Here is a 14,453-nt window from a genome sequence, read left to right as displayed (position 1 = left end):
TGAAAAAGTTGTATTGACATTTGAAAAAGTTGAATTATTTATTATATTTTGTATGGAGATTTGAGAAAGTTGTAATGATGAGATGAGAATTTTGAGTTTAAGATAAGAATTCTTTGACCCCAAACCTGCCCGACTAAAGTATTCCGTCGTAAATTTTTTACAATTAAATATTATCTATCATCTCAATTTTTATTATCTTCTCATTATCTCATAATATAATATTAGATGATTAAAAATTATTTCTTATATTTCACTTATGAACTTATCATTTAATATCATATCATAAGATAATGAAAAAATAAATAATACATAGATTTTTTTTTATTCTACATTATTTGATGGAAATGGTGGCCGAATAGATAAGACCAATTCAAAGACCTACATGGTCATGTTTCTAGCATTGACCAAGTAGCTTGACGAGGCCAAGGAGTTTATGTAACATATGAAGTTAACAAGAATGAAATTAGAAAGTTAAATATATTGTATTTTAGAAGTCAGTCACTTTACAAATGAAATACACCTACCTTTATATCCTAAGGAATGAGCAGGAAATTAATTTTGAACTGTAATTCTAATAACTCTAATACACCCTCCTTGAAGCTGGAGCATAAATGTTGATGATGCCTAGCTTGGGGAGTAAGGTAGAATACAGAGGGTATGCAAGTGGTCTCATAAAACAATTAGCAAGCTGATGATGTGAGGAAACAGGAACTGGACGAATGATGCCAACTTGAATTTTGTCATGAACAAAGTGGCAATCAATCTCTATATGCTTAGTATGTTCATGAAAAATAGGATTGGAGGCAATGTGAATAGCAGCTTTATTATCACAATAAGATGTAGCAACATCAGGATGGGGAACTTGCAAGTCATGAAGTAGGGAAAATAACCAAATCAATTCTCAATCAGTGGTGGCCATTGCCCTATACTTTGCCTTAGTTGAATATCTTGAAACTATTGGTTGCATTTTCGGTTGCGTTTTCGATTTCCATGCTATAAGAGAACTACCAAATAATATGTAAAACCCAGCAATGGATCTCCTTGTGTTACTGCACCCAACCCAATCTAAATCAATAAATGCAGTCAAATGGAGAGGTGAAGTAGAAGGAAAGTATAAGCCTTGACCATGTGAAGTTTTAATGTACTACAAGACTCTATAAGCAGCATGCAGATAAGGCCGTCTAGGTGAATCTAAGCCGATAAGGCCTCTAGGTGGAACCTTGAGATCGAGTGAATAAAGAGTAATCAATCTTGGACCGTATAAAACCATGTTCAAGAAAGGTGGAAGGAAACTTAGCAAACCATTGGCATGAAGCGTGTTTTACACCATATAAGGACTTGTTGAGCCGACACACTCTATTGTCACCTTTAGCACCAAAGCTTGGGTGTAATGACATGTAAACTTCTTCCAACAAATCTTCATGTCAAAAGGCATTATTGACATCTAATTGAATTAGATGCCAGTCTTTAATAGTTGTTATAGCTAAGAGACACGTAACAGTAAGCATCTTAACAACTGGACAAAAAGTGTCAAAATAATCAATACCTTCCTGCTGTGTAAATCTCTTAACAACCAGTCGTGTCTATACCTATCAAGGGTCCATCAAATCGAAGCTTCACTTTATAGACCCATTTGCATCCAATTGTATTTTTTCTAGGTGGAAGAGTGGTGAAGGTCCCAGTATTATTTTCTAAGACTGCAATTTTCTTAGTTATAGCAGTTCTCTAGTGAGGAAACTTAACAATTTTATGATAAAATTGAGGCTCAAAGGTGGTGAAAGTAGCTAAGAAAAAAGTTGTGTTTAAGAGATAGATGAGAATATGAAAGTGAATGACATATAGAATATTGCTTACCTGATAGAAGATTAAAAAAAAAAAAAATCAATTAGAGATGAAGTAGGGCAAGCATTAGAAGATGCCAAATGGTAATGATAGTTTTGCAAGTAACTAGGTGGCTTGTGTACTCTAGAATATCAACCACATGAAATGTGATCAGAAATAGAAGGATGTGATGATGTGATAATAGAAGAATCAGTTTCTAAATTATGAGAACAGGGAGACGAGTGTTGGATGGTTTCTGAATATTCATAAATGGGTTGAGGAATAACAATAGGAAAATGGATTTGGAATTGATCAATGTTATGAGACATTGATTGAAATGGAAATATGTGTTCATGGAAAACAATATCATAGGAATTATGGGTGACCCAACCTTTTGTGTCAAACGGCAACATTATTATGACTAGAAGTGTTGAAAATAGAAGCAAAGAAAGGAGACACATCTTTAGAGCTAATAGGTTATTCTGATTGTTGCATCAAGTATTGTCCTTCTTTAGCATTACCCTTCCTACTAGTCCTCCAATGGATGGGGCCCTAAATAAAGCAAGCATCATGAAGAAAAATTAAGCAATAGGACAAACAATTGAGTAGTTTACTGACAAATAAAATGTTGAAAGTGAAAGAAGGAACATATAACACTTTATGTAAAATAAGAGAGGGTGACAGATAAATGAAACCTATGAGTGATTGATGCAAAGGCTCCTTTAGGTAATTTGACAAAGGAATTATGAAAAGACTTTTGGATCGATATCTAGGTGGATTTCCATGAATCTTGAAGCATTTTTCAACAATATGTCCTAGTATAGCATAATGGGAGCAAATGGGCCTTCCTCTTCGAGCATAATTCTTGTTTGCAGTTTGAGACTTGCAAGAGGAATTTGAAGATAGGGTAGTAGATTGAATAGCAAGAACCAAGATAGAGCCTATCTCACAATGTCGTTCTTCTTGAAGAACAAGGGAAAATACCTTGTTAATTGGAAGAAATGGTTCAAGAAGAAGGATCTATCCTCGAATGTGAGAGTATGAGTCATTTAGCCCCATTAGAAAACGCATTACATACTCTTGTTATTGCAAATCTAGCAGCGAATGTAGGCCACCACATGAACAAACAGGCAATGGTTTGTAATTCATCAATTCATCCTATAGACCTTTCATTTGAATGAAGTAAACAGTGATTGAGAGGTCATCTTGTGTGAGAGAAACAATAGGCTTCTATAATTGGAAAATGCGAGATCCATTACCCCGAGAAAAATGTTCTTTAAAATCAGACTACATCATCTCCACAATAGAATCAACATAGATGACAGTGATTGCAATTTCTTCTCAAAGAAAATTGAGAATCCATGATAGAACCATATTGTTGCATTTGGTCCAAGAAAAAAACAGAGGAGATGTATTTGATGGCAGTGAAATAGATCCATCCACAATTCCGACCTTGTTCTTAACTATCAAGGCCATGAGCATAGATCTATGCCAATTGTGATAGTTATCACTATTAAGGATTTGGGTGTCAAGTAGGGTGCCTGGACCATCTCCATGATGAATAAACTAAGGGTTGGAAGCATCCTCAGCAGGTGTAGGAGAAGGATTAGTAGAAAGAGAGGATGAAGAAACCATTCTAGTGCGCAGGAAAAATTTCAACTGATACTATAACAAGAATGAAATTGGAAAGTCGAATATTGTATTTATGAAGTCAGTCACTTTACAAATGAAATACACCTGCCTTTTATATACAAAGAAATGTGCGGGAAATTAATTTTAAATTATACTTCTAATAACTCTTAATAGAAGTAGAAGAATTTCACACAACGAGAAGGCTTTGAGCCTGTGTATCTGTTATAGATGTTCTTAGCAACCAGGGACAGGTTTTCAGACGCGTTGCTTGTCTTTCTCTAACCCTTTTGGATTACGCAACAAGTAGGGCCCACATGAATCGAGCTACTAAAAGACCCCTCTCTCTCTCTCCCCCCCCCCCCCCCAAAAAAAAAAAAAAAACAAAACACAATTTTGTCTGTCATCTACTATTTGTCTTGAGGATATAAAAAGGTTCATGTCCCGCGTGCATTAGCTAGATTACCTGAATCAAACTACATGTTTTTACTGCCATAACACCATGTCTTTTGTTCAGAGTTGTTGCAGAAAAAAATGAGTGCGGATGTGAGCCCACCAAGGGCACTAACAAGATTTATCATGGCTGATACTTGCTACTGGCTACAAATGCTACGTTAGATAAATTCCATAAATGCGTATAGTTAGAAGAACCTTCCAATAGGCAATTGATGACAGTTTCTCTGTTAAGATAAACATTGAGAGAGGCGTTTAGAACGGGGAATCCATTCACCAAATGCTGAAGCACCAGTTACAACAAAATAACTGTCACATTTTAAAGACGAATATAACAATGCAGAACACAACAGAATCTCTATGGTTGGGAAATATCATCAGTACCAAGAGATTCAAGATAGATATAAGTTCAAAGCAAGTTTAAGCAGCAGCAGCCGCCTTACACCCACTTGGGGCATTGAAACCTCATGTAGACTGCGGCACAACTAATAGCTTTTCTTGTTTGGGCATTCTGATGCCTTGTGCCCAGACCGGCCACAATTAAAACAGGAACCTCCAAAGCCTCTGTAACGCAAATTCAGATATCTGATGACTTTTTTTTATGCAGATTTAAACTATGACTATTAACTTAAATACAAAAATCTCACCAACAGAAACAGACCCCTGAAAGAGGTTTTATGGGGTTTTGCAGTAAAAAAAAAAAAATAATCAATGGTTAACTCCACTCTTGTAGACTATGTCACTCGTCTAAGGAATGAGGCTTCAACTACGTCACCTTTATTTGTTGAGGGATGAAAATGCAGGCACTTGTGCTGCTGGCTCAGTTACATGGAGAAGGTGAATGTGCAAGAGTGACTTGCACGCTCATTCTGTAAAGAACATAGATATTCTCTTTTTGTGTCTTTAGTTTAGTCCATAAGACAGATATGCTAAACAGCCCTTCTGATTTTGCAACCTTTTTATTTGTCAGCCGTTTTTTTTTTATTTTTTTATTTATTTTTATTTTTTTATTGGCACCGGGTGTCTAAGAACAATGTCCCTCGACTAATCCTGGGTGCACAGGCCCTCGGCAATGAGTTTTCCGCAAGTGTACCTCGGATAATTTAAGAAGAAAATCTCAAAGTCTGATGGGTCCTAGAGATTGTTTGCACCCAAGGGAATTTGAACCTTGGACTTAGGAGAAGCATACCCCCAAGCTGACCTTTACCACTTGAGCCAAGCCTTAGGGGTTTATTTGTCAGATGTTCCTACCTAGTATCATTTACTACATAAGGGAATTGCCAATAAGTTCCTTTGTAACACTTCCAATGCCAACTAACACGAGTTACAGAATTAAAGATATGTTCTTTTAGGAATTCACAAAACATCAAGAAATTTTAAATGAGATATACCTGTCCCTGGTTCTTGACTGTCTACCCCCAATCAGCCAATCATCCCCACTGCTCTTTGAAAACCGCGACCAGCTGTTATCAGTTCTATAACTCCGATTGCCACTACTAAAAAAACCATCATCACTGTCAGAATTTTGACCATTGCCCCAACCCCGTGAGCTTCTAAGACTTCTCCGATCCCTAGATCCACGTCCGTTATTCCGATCCCTGCTAGAAAACCTGCCATAATAATCGCTTGGAGGGCCATCATCTTGCAAGGCAGGCAACTGTCATTAAAATAGAAGAACAAAAGAATTCACTTCTACGTTGGTAGTTTAATTCAAAGACTCGTACCCATAGAAAAACTTTAAATTAATCAAATCATGGCCAGCACATGCAACATATGTAGTCATGCAGAAGCAACTATAATACAAAAGGGAAAAATCTATATCGACCTTGGTAATCTTGGAAATAGTGTTTCCGGGTGGTGTTTGCCTATTCAGCAACTCGTTTGCAATCTCCTCTGGAAGATCAAAAACAGCTCCTTGAACCTGATATAAGCAACAGCCATAACTTATAATAGAAAAATGGAATGCATTGATATAGAGTTACAAAAACACAATAAGCAGTGCATATTGTGTATGAGAAATGATATTTGCAGTCATAGAGAGTGCAAGCGCAGTGCCATCCTTTTGAAAAAAAGTGAGTAAATACGGGACCCACGTAAAAAAAACTAATTTTTTGATAGTGGACCTCACTCTTTTTCAAATGGATTGCGTGGCACTTGCGCACTCTACGACTGTATCTAACATTACTCATTGTATATACAAACCCTTTCATCAGCAATTAGATGTATTTTTCCAACTTCATCAGCAGCTGCAGGGTAAATGTCAGAAAGAAGCCCAGTGACATATCTAGTAGACAGGTATCTACTAGAATAAGGTGGATGTTGAGTCAATTGCAATGTAACCCATCCCTGCAATACAAGTAACAAGTATGAATAAATCATCAGAGCCCAATACAAGGCTGCACATAACACCACAAAGTCTTGAGATCAACCAAAAAATCTTTTAGCACTACATATTTTAGCATATAAAATTCATGAATTTAGAATTTTCCATCTTTAGGCATCATGAAACTTCTGACATTGCAAGTAATGGCCCTGAGATTAGGTTTTGGCATTCAAGGATTGAGCTGACTGCACTTTTCGAATAATTTTGTTTTTTAATATGTTCCTTAATCAAGGATTTTTCTATCTATGAAACTATGATTAAGGGGATTCAACCCTTCGATATCACACCATACTTGGAACAGGTGGAGACTAGATCAAGCCAAAGGGCCATTGGCATCACAGGGATATCTTTATCATCAAGCAAATAGGAGTTTTTCTTTTGCATACATTCGGTTGAGTTGAAAATCATTTGAAAACAACTGAACAAACTGCATTTCAATACTCAAGTACTGTTATTTCCCGAAGAAGAAACTGTTGACAAGGGAATGTGAGAACTAGTAAGCTTCAAACTGAAAATCAAAGGATCATAATTCAACTGCTAATATTAATGAGACCTTTACAAAAAATAGAAGGATCATTATTTACCTGCCCATGATTTATAAGAGACCGGGATGAAGGAGGTTGGGAGAATCCACTCAATTGTGCTAGTGCAGCCGCAAGAGCACCTATTCCCTGTTCTTCAATCAATTTTTGTGCAGTTGGCGTGAAAAACTCTATAGACTTGGCATGAACTCCAGTTAGAGTAGCAACTACTTGCTCAGCAGATGACTCCAGAACCTCTTCGATAGATGGTGCGCCAACAAACTCAAACTTGCATCCCACATCACGCTCAAGGGATCTCACTGTTCTCCTCTGGCTACTAGTAAACATGAGAATGGCAGTACCTTCTTTTCCTGCACGTCCAGTACGACCAGAGCGATGCACGAAAGTCTCTGGATCATTGGGGAGTTCGTAGTGAATAACCTGGAGAAAGGGGTAAAGAGTGAAATAAGAGAATTCCAACACATTAGAAGAACAATTTAGAATCCTAATATTTGAGCAAAGTGTAAGGGTTGCAGATTTTAAATAAAAGCAAAGTCTTAAAACTTGTAGGTGCAACAAGCAATTAGACACAGGAGTGAAGAGTCCCAATACGAGCGGAATTCTGCTACAATTTCGTATCTTTTTTTTTTTTTTGAAAACTTATTCTTATGATGCTAGATTTTATCTTAGGAAACACATGATACCAGGATCCACAAAGCTAATACATGAATTTTATTATCGATCATAAAAAACTCCATTATCAATCATAAAGAAACTCCACAAACTTACTAGGTCAACATTTGGGATATCAAGTCCGCGGGATGCAACATCAGTGGCGACAAGCACTGTGAATTTCCCTTGTCGAAATCCATTTAATGTTCTTTCCCTTTGATGTTGAGATATATCTCCATGCAATGCTTCGGAAGCAATGCTATTTGTTAATGCCATTGAGACTTCATCGGCATCACGTTTAGTCTGTGTGAAAACAATGGTCTTCCCACCCTTTGCATATACCTGAAAAGTAAATTCACACTCGGTAAAATGTAAAAAAAAAAAAAAAAAAAATAAAAAAGAAATCCCCCTGGGTTTTAAATGAAATTAGACGAGTCATCCACAGAGACTTTTTTTTTTATCAGTCAGTTGTCCACAGAGACACTAATGATGCAATGAAATTTGACAACAATATCTCCTGAAATATTAGAAAACTAGTACAAGAGATAATTATAAAAAAAGAACACTAGAAACAAGAGAGTAACCAGGAAAAAAAGTTCAATTTTTTTAAATAATGAATGTCAAATATTTTTTCATGTATATTTGACCTTGAGCCTTTAGAAAAGTAAAGAAAATATTCTATTGATTGAGAGGTATACAGACGGTTAACATGATTATTAATAAATCACATAATAAGAGTAATGGAAATATAGATTCAAATACATACAAAGTAAAGACTAACAACTAATAAGACTTGAGAGAGATCTTCATCATTGTGGATTTGCCAAATGGTCAAGGCTTTATGAATTATCAAGACTTCTAATTATAAATTAGATTACAAAGCATCAGCTAAAATACTAGCATATGATTGCCACCTCTTACCGTTATAAGGTCACTAAGAATGGTGCGCTTCGAAGTTGCAGTGGCTGTTATAGCATAAAGCTTTATCCCTTCAGCGAGCTTTTCATCTTGATCACCAACCTATGGAGGGGAAGAGAAATGGACAAAAATAAGATTTGAAACATAGGGCTCATTTGGACACAGAGATGAGACACAGAATTCTCAAAATTCTTAATTTTTTTGTTTTCTTTTGATGACAGGGGAACCCCCACAGCAGAACCCTTAGGACTCACCCATGGAACCTAAACCCCTAGGGAGACTAGCACAACAATCAACTGCCATGGCCTCCCACTTAAATCGCAGTTTGATGATTGATCCCCGGGGCAAATGAACTTGTGACATGGGACTCATGCGCACAAGTCCACCCTTACCACTTGGGCTACCCACGGGTGGGTCTCAAAGTTCTTAAAACTTCTCGCAATTTTATTCCCAATTATCACTCAAACAGAAATACTTTTCAATTTCAAATTTTAATCTTTTTCATCTAATCATTATCCAAACACAAAAACAAATACAATTTTTACAAACTTCAAAATAAAAATAATATTAAAAAATAATATCTTATTTTTTTTTATCAACTTTTTCTCTCTCATTTTCCAATACTTAATAAAACATCTTAACTCAAGCCATTTCCCCACCATTCACAGAATTGTAAGGAGTTGTTTGCGAATAGAGATGATTTCATCTCATCTCAAAATTTCCCATTTCATTTCATTCCCAAACATCACTCAAACACAATACTTTTCAATTTCAAATATTCAACTTTTTCAAATACAAAAAATATATATACATATATTAAAAAATTATATTCTAAAAATATTTAAACTTTATAATATTTTTAAACTTTTTCTCTCTTTTTTTTAAAACCCCATAAAACATCTTAACTCAAATCATTTCACTACTATTCACAGATTTCTCATCTCATCTCATTCCCCAAACATCCCCTAAGATACTCCAAGTGTTCAAACGAGCCCTTAATTTCCACTCTTGCTTTAATACTGATGTTAAACATGGACATTATTTATTTATAACTCAAAGCATCATCAGAAGTATGTCATGTTTAACTATTACATGTTGAGAAATCTGGGCCACTAGACAGAAGGCTGAACATGAAGATTTCTCAAATGCCATAAGCAAAAGCTTTAACCTTGCTAATAACTTTACCCATAAAAGAATCTTCCAGTGGAAGTAAAAAAAAAAAAATTGAAAAAAGTGATCATTTTATCATGGGGGAATGTCACAATTTGAAGCTTGCATCAAGCATTACAAGAAAGAAAAAACAAGTATCCCAAATCTCACAGTTCAAATCAAGCTAAATAGCAGTTCACATTATTTTTTCTTATTTTATCGCTAAGCATTTTCAATATGATAAGGCGATAAGCATCTTGTGCTCACCCCTTGTGCTGTTAGAAAGAACATGTCATGGACTATTATAAGTGATAGGGAAACCATACACAAGGTGTCCGTAACCAACATTGATAGTATACCTCTCAAAATGCATACTACAAGGAGATGCTGGAGATGCTTATATGCCTCATCCCATGAGATTATCTAATCACAAATGATGTGGAAACATGAAGGTTCTGAAATTCTTTGGAGAATAAAAAAGAAAGAAGTTGTACCAAATCAATTGTCAACGGGTCATTCAAATATTTCCGTGTCAGTTTCTTTATCCAACCAGGCATAGTTGCAGAAAACAGCATGCTCTGACGCGCACGTGGAAGCTTTTCCAAAATTACTTCCACATCCTCCTCAAAGCCAACCGCAAGCATCCGATCAGCTTCATCAAGGACCAAATATTGAACTTCCCCCAATTTGAGGCTATTACCTTTTATCAGGTCGATTATTCGACCAGGAGTCCCAACAACTACATCAACTCCACGGGAAAGTGCATTCTGCTGTGTGACATAAGAAACACCTCCATAAACACATACAGTATTTAAATAAGGTGCAGACTCTTTAATCTCTTTTTCCACTTGCTTTGCTAGCTCCCGTGTAGGTGCAAGAACCAAAACTCTAGGAAGACGACCAGACCGCCTGCAAAAATATAAAGAATTACATGACCACCAAATGGTCAAATTTCAAGAAGTAGCTTTTAACATATTTGATATTCCAAAAACCTCTGAGACCCTCTTTGTTTGTCATCTTCGTAAAGGCGTTTAATAATTGGGATCCCAAAGGCTAACGTCTTCCCAGTCCCAGTCTTTGCACGAGCAATGAGATCTCGACTTTCCAGTGCTGGGACTAAAACAGCTCTCTATATGAATAAAGGGAAAAATTATTTTTTTTTATAGGTAAGGGAAAAAACTATCATAGTTTATATAGAATCTTAGACATAAATACACACATACACACGAACATGCACACACACACACACACACAGTTATTATTTATGTAAAATAACAAAGATAGATATTCAGAATAACAAAGCAAACAAGATTTTTATCCTAAAATAGAACAGAAGGTAAAATTATAAAACTTTTTTTTTTTAGTGTAAAATTGCAAAACTTAATTAGAAGAGGAAAACTGGAAAATTCGGAATCTAGGAAATGAAATAAGAAGAGGCAGGTTGATTTGTAAAGCCAACTTATTTTTATCAGTCAAGCCAACTTTAGCACTCACAAAATATCATATACCATTGAAAAGCATGAGAATGCATTCATCAGTTCATATTTATTCCGGATCATAGGTGTGCTTTACATAATGGTAGCATTACACAAAAGTAAATTTTTGGAGCAACTAATTTGACTCAGTTAGATAATCAAGGACTGTGCTAAAAGGGTTTGAATACAAATCAAATTAATAAACTGCACACCAAAATATTATTAAGTAAAACGCTATTGCTTTAGCAGCATCAGGGTTGCTAATATGACAGTTGATTGTATGTACTCTAAGAAGCAAAACTAACTCCACTGAAGTTGACAACAGTAGAACTTATTCTAATACCTAACAAAGCCATATTAAGCCATCAATGAAGTGACCTAATGGTTCTTAGGTCAAACTTGACTTAGGGTAGGTTTGGATAGCGAGATGAGAATGTTTAGTTTTAGATGAAAATTTAAAATATTATTTTTCAATATTATTATTGTTTTTGGATTTGAAAAAGTTAGAATTGTTTATTATATTTTGTGTAGGAATTTGAAAAAGTTGTAATGATGAGATGAGATGAGAATTTTGTGTCTCATCACACTTGCCAAACCTACCCTTAAACTTCTTGCCATATCTAAAGTAGCTACTGGCAAAGAGGGAATCATCAATTCTTCACTGCAATCACCCATCCTTCTTGGCTAGGGAAGTATGATAGGTCCTAGTCGAAGAACGCACGCACAAAGGAAAAATAGAATGCATTGAATCTCAACATTACACGATAATCTCCAATGAGGGAAGGAGAATAACCACAGTTCAGAGTAAATAAAACAACAAACCAAAACGGCTACATATCTTATAGAAATAAACACACACACAAGCCTGCGCTTGCACTTAGGAAGTTAAGGGCAGATTTGGGGCATGGGATGGGACACAAAATTCTCATCTAATCTCATTTTATCTCATTCAATCTCATTCCCAGACACAATTTTTTTTTTTGATAAGTATCAGACATAATTTAAATACAAAATTTTCAAACTAATGATAAAAGTTAATAACACTTAGAATGCACATGGCATGCAATACACGTTACAGCTGCTCTATCCATGCATAACTGCTATTCTGCTTATCTTTAGACATTAAGTACCCATGACACTCTTGGCTCCTGAACTCCCACACTTTATAATTTATTCATCATGTTCTCTCATGCACTTATCTCCCATATCTTGGGTTGGGTTTATACTTAACATGGCCTAAATTCTATCTGGTAACTTTGATTAAAAACACTCTTTCCAACTTGCCTACTTATTTCTCGTCCTTGTTCCCACTTCCCATTAAGGCAGCTCACCATATAGAGGCTAGAGAATGAATTTTATGGGGCGGAATGGATGATGAGTTTAAATTCCATTTGGTGAAATGGTCCATGGTATGCTCTCCAATCTCAAAGGAGGTTTGAAAATTTGGAATCTCTTGGTTTTTTATAGCACTTTATTGTTAAAATGGTTATGTAGATAGATACCCATTGGAAAGGGGGGCTGTATGGAGGACCATAATTGACTCAATTTTTGGTGAGGATTGGGGTGGATGGAGCACAAATGAGGTGAGTGGACCATATGGGATAGAGATTGAAAGCACATAAGAAGAGGGTGGGGGACTTTCTCTATTTACATTCAATTTGAGATGGGGAATGGGTTTAGAATCAAGTTTTGGCATGACCTATGGTGTGGTAACAAGTCCATACAGGAAGTATATCCCAAAAACTTTGGAATTGCGAGGTCGCAAGAAGCCTCAGTTTCAAATCTCCCAGAGCTGTCCAATGGCTTTCCTTAATGGAAGGTCACTTTTTTCAAAGCCGTACAAGATTTGAAAATTGAAGCATTCATTGAGTACTGCAATCTTGTCTACTCCACTAGAGTGAGGGTGGGAGAGGCATATAGGATCATCTGGAATCCGTTGAACAAAGGGAAGTTTTATGTTTGTGCTTTCTACAAGTCTCTCGTACAAAACATAGAAGAGTATTTAATAGTTATGTTTGGCCGCTTGAAATTTTTATCTCAAATTCAAAATTCTTATCTCATCATTACAACTTTTTCAAATCTTAATATAAAATATAATAAATAATTCAACTTTTTCTTAATTTTTTCAAATTTCAAAACAATAATATTTTAATATTTTATCTTAAAACTCAAAATTTTCATCTAAAAATTCTCAGTGACCAAGCAAGGCTGGCAAAAGCAGCTTTCTTTAAATTCCTAAATTTTGTTTAATGAAAAGTTATTTTCGTTCAAACAATTCAGGAAATTAAAAAAAAAAAAATTGAAAAAAGGAAAGTTGTTCAGGAGAAAAAGGGAGAGAGGGAGAGAGAGGATAATACTTGAATGGGGAAAAGGTGAGTAATCCCACGGCTCTCGAGGGTATCGACGAGACTCTGAGGCAAACCCAATTTGGAAATGGTGACTTCTTCCTCACCCGCAGAGGCAGCAGAAGATGGTTCCACCTCAGAGTCATAATATTCATCCAGAGAGTCTTCTGGGGAACCACCACTGAGGCCTTTGAATGCTGCTTCACTTAGTACCGAAGAATTGGGGGTCGCAATCGCGGACGGAACCAAACCAAGGCTCTGCTGCTTGAAGCCACTCCTAAGTGTACCGCCGGATTCGAAAGAGAAGGGCTTTTGGCCGGTGTTGTAGGCTTTCGGAACATTAATGAGATGAGACTTGTCCGATAATGGTAACGAAAGCAGAGGCGTTGTTGTTAATGTTGTCGTCCTTCTACAGAGCTCGAGTGTTGGAGTTCTGTAAATGGACGAAACGCCTATGAAAGAAGCCATCTTTAAAAGCAAAACTACCGTATTTAGTGACAAGACTGTGCTTGCTAAAAAGTACTTAAATAATATAAACGTATAAATGCAAAACGTTAGAAATACTGAGACGGGTAGAGGGAGGCGTGGAGGCTTTTCAAAGGAGGGAATGGGGCGCAGAACCAAGATAAAGAAGAAGAGAGGGAGATAAGGCCACAACCCTTCTGGAAAATGTATGGCCTTTCAAACCTCCACCTCGGTTGCTACTTGCTACACTGGTAAACTTATACGGAATTGGGACTCTGACCTAGTTGCGACCTGTGGAAGCCGTCTCGACCCATTGTTTTTCTTAAGGGTACAATTTGATATACGATCGTTAATTTAATACGAATACGACACGATAATAATGAGTTAGGATTTAATCTTAATAGATTTGGATTAAAATAAATTGACCCGTTAAGACACGATTGCTTAACGGGTTGATAATGAGTCAACCTGTTATAACCCATTATGACACGTTAAGAAAGTTAAAATTACAGTTATACCCTTCTACTCAAAAGTAAAATTATTAGAATTTTAATTTTAAAATTTTTATTGTTTAGATTGTAATTTTAGACTTATAGTTAGTTTTATAATTTTTATAGATATT

General features: G+C 36.0%; 1 protein-coding gene across 1 annotated transcript; it reads right to left on the bottom strand.

The window, feature by feature from the left end:
* Nucleotides 1–4,153: 4,153 nt before the first annotated feature.
* On the bottom strand, nucleotides 4,154–14,069 carry LOC122295760 (DEAD-box ATP-dependent RNA helicase 3, chloroplastic-like). The gene is made up of 10 exons (XM_043104985.1): nucleotides 13,379–14,069; nucleotides 10,539–10,675; nucleotides 10,041–10,455; nucleotides 8,401–8,499; nucleotides 7,597–7,821; nucleotides 6,871–7,248; nucleotides 6,106–6,249; nucleotides 5,729–5,824; nucleotides 5,295–5,560; nucleotides 4,154–4,467 (listed from the first exon to the last, which is right to left on the bottom strand). The coding sequence occupies exons 1-10, from the start codon at nucleotides 13,832–13,834 to the stop codon at nucleotides 4,389–4,391; spliced, it is 2,295 nt and encodes a 764-aa protein (XP_042960919.1). The 5' UTR covers nucleotides 13,835–14,069; the 3' UTR covers nucleotides 4,154–4,388.
* Between the last annotated feature and the right edge of the window lie 384 nt (nucleotides 14,070–14,453).

Source organism: Carya illinoinensis, chromosome 2 (assembly GCF_018687715.1).
Source record: "Carya illinoinensis cultivar Pawnee chromosome 2, C.illinoinensisPawnee_v1, whole genome shotgun sequence".
Taxonomy (NCBI): domain Eukaryota; kingdom Viridiplantae; phylum Streptophyta; class Magnoliopsida; order Fagales; family Juglandaceae; genus Carya; species Carya illinoinensis.
Note: the sequence above shows the minus strand (reverse complement) of the source record. Positions and strands in the feature narration are given on the sequence as shown.

Bases quoted from the DNA above. Each gene is read 5' to 3' on its own strand.
- LOC122295760 (XM_043104985.1), bottom strand. From the start codon at position 13,834: ATGGCTTCTTTCATAGGCGTTTCGTCCATTTACAGAACTCCAACACTC. The intron at 10,456-10,538 runs GTTTTTGGAATA...ATATTTTTGCAG, and splicing joins AAACAAAGAGGGTCTCAGAG to GCGGTCTGGTCGTCTTCCTA. The intron at 6,250-6,870 runs GTAAATAATGAT...CTTGTATTGCAG, and splicing joins CTCTTATAAATCATGGGCAG to GGATGGGTTACATTGCAATT.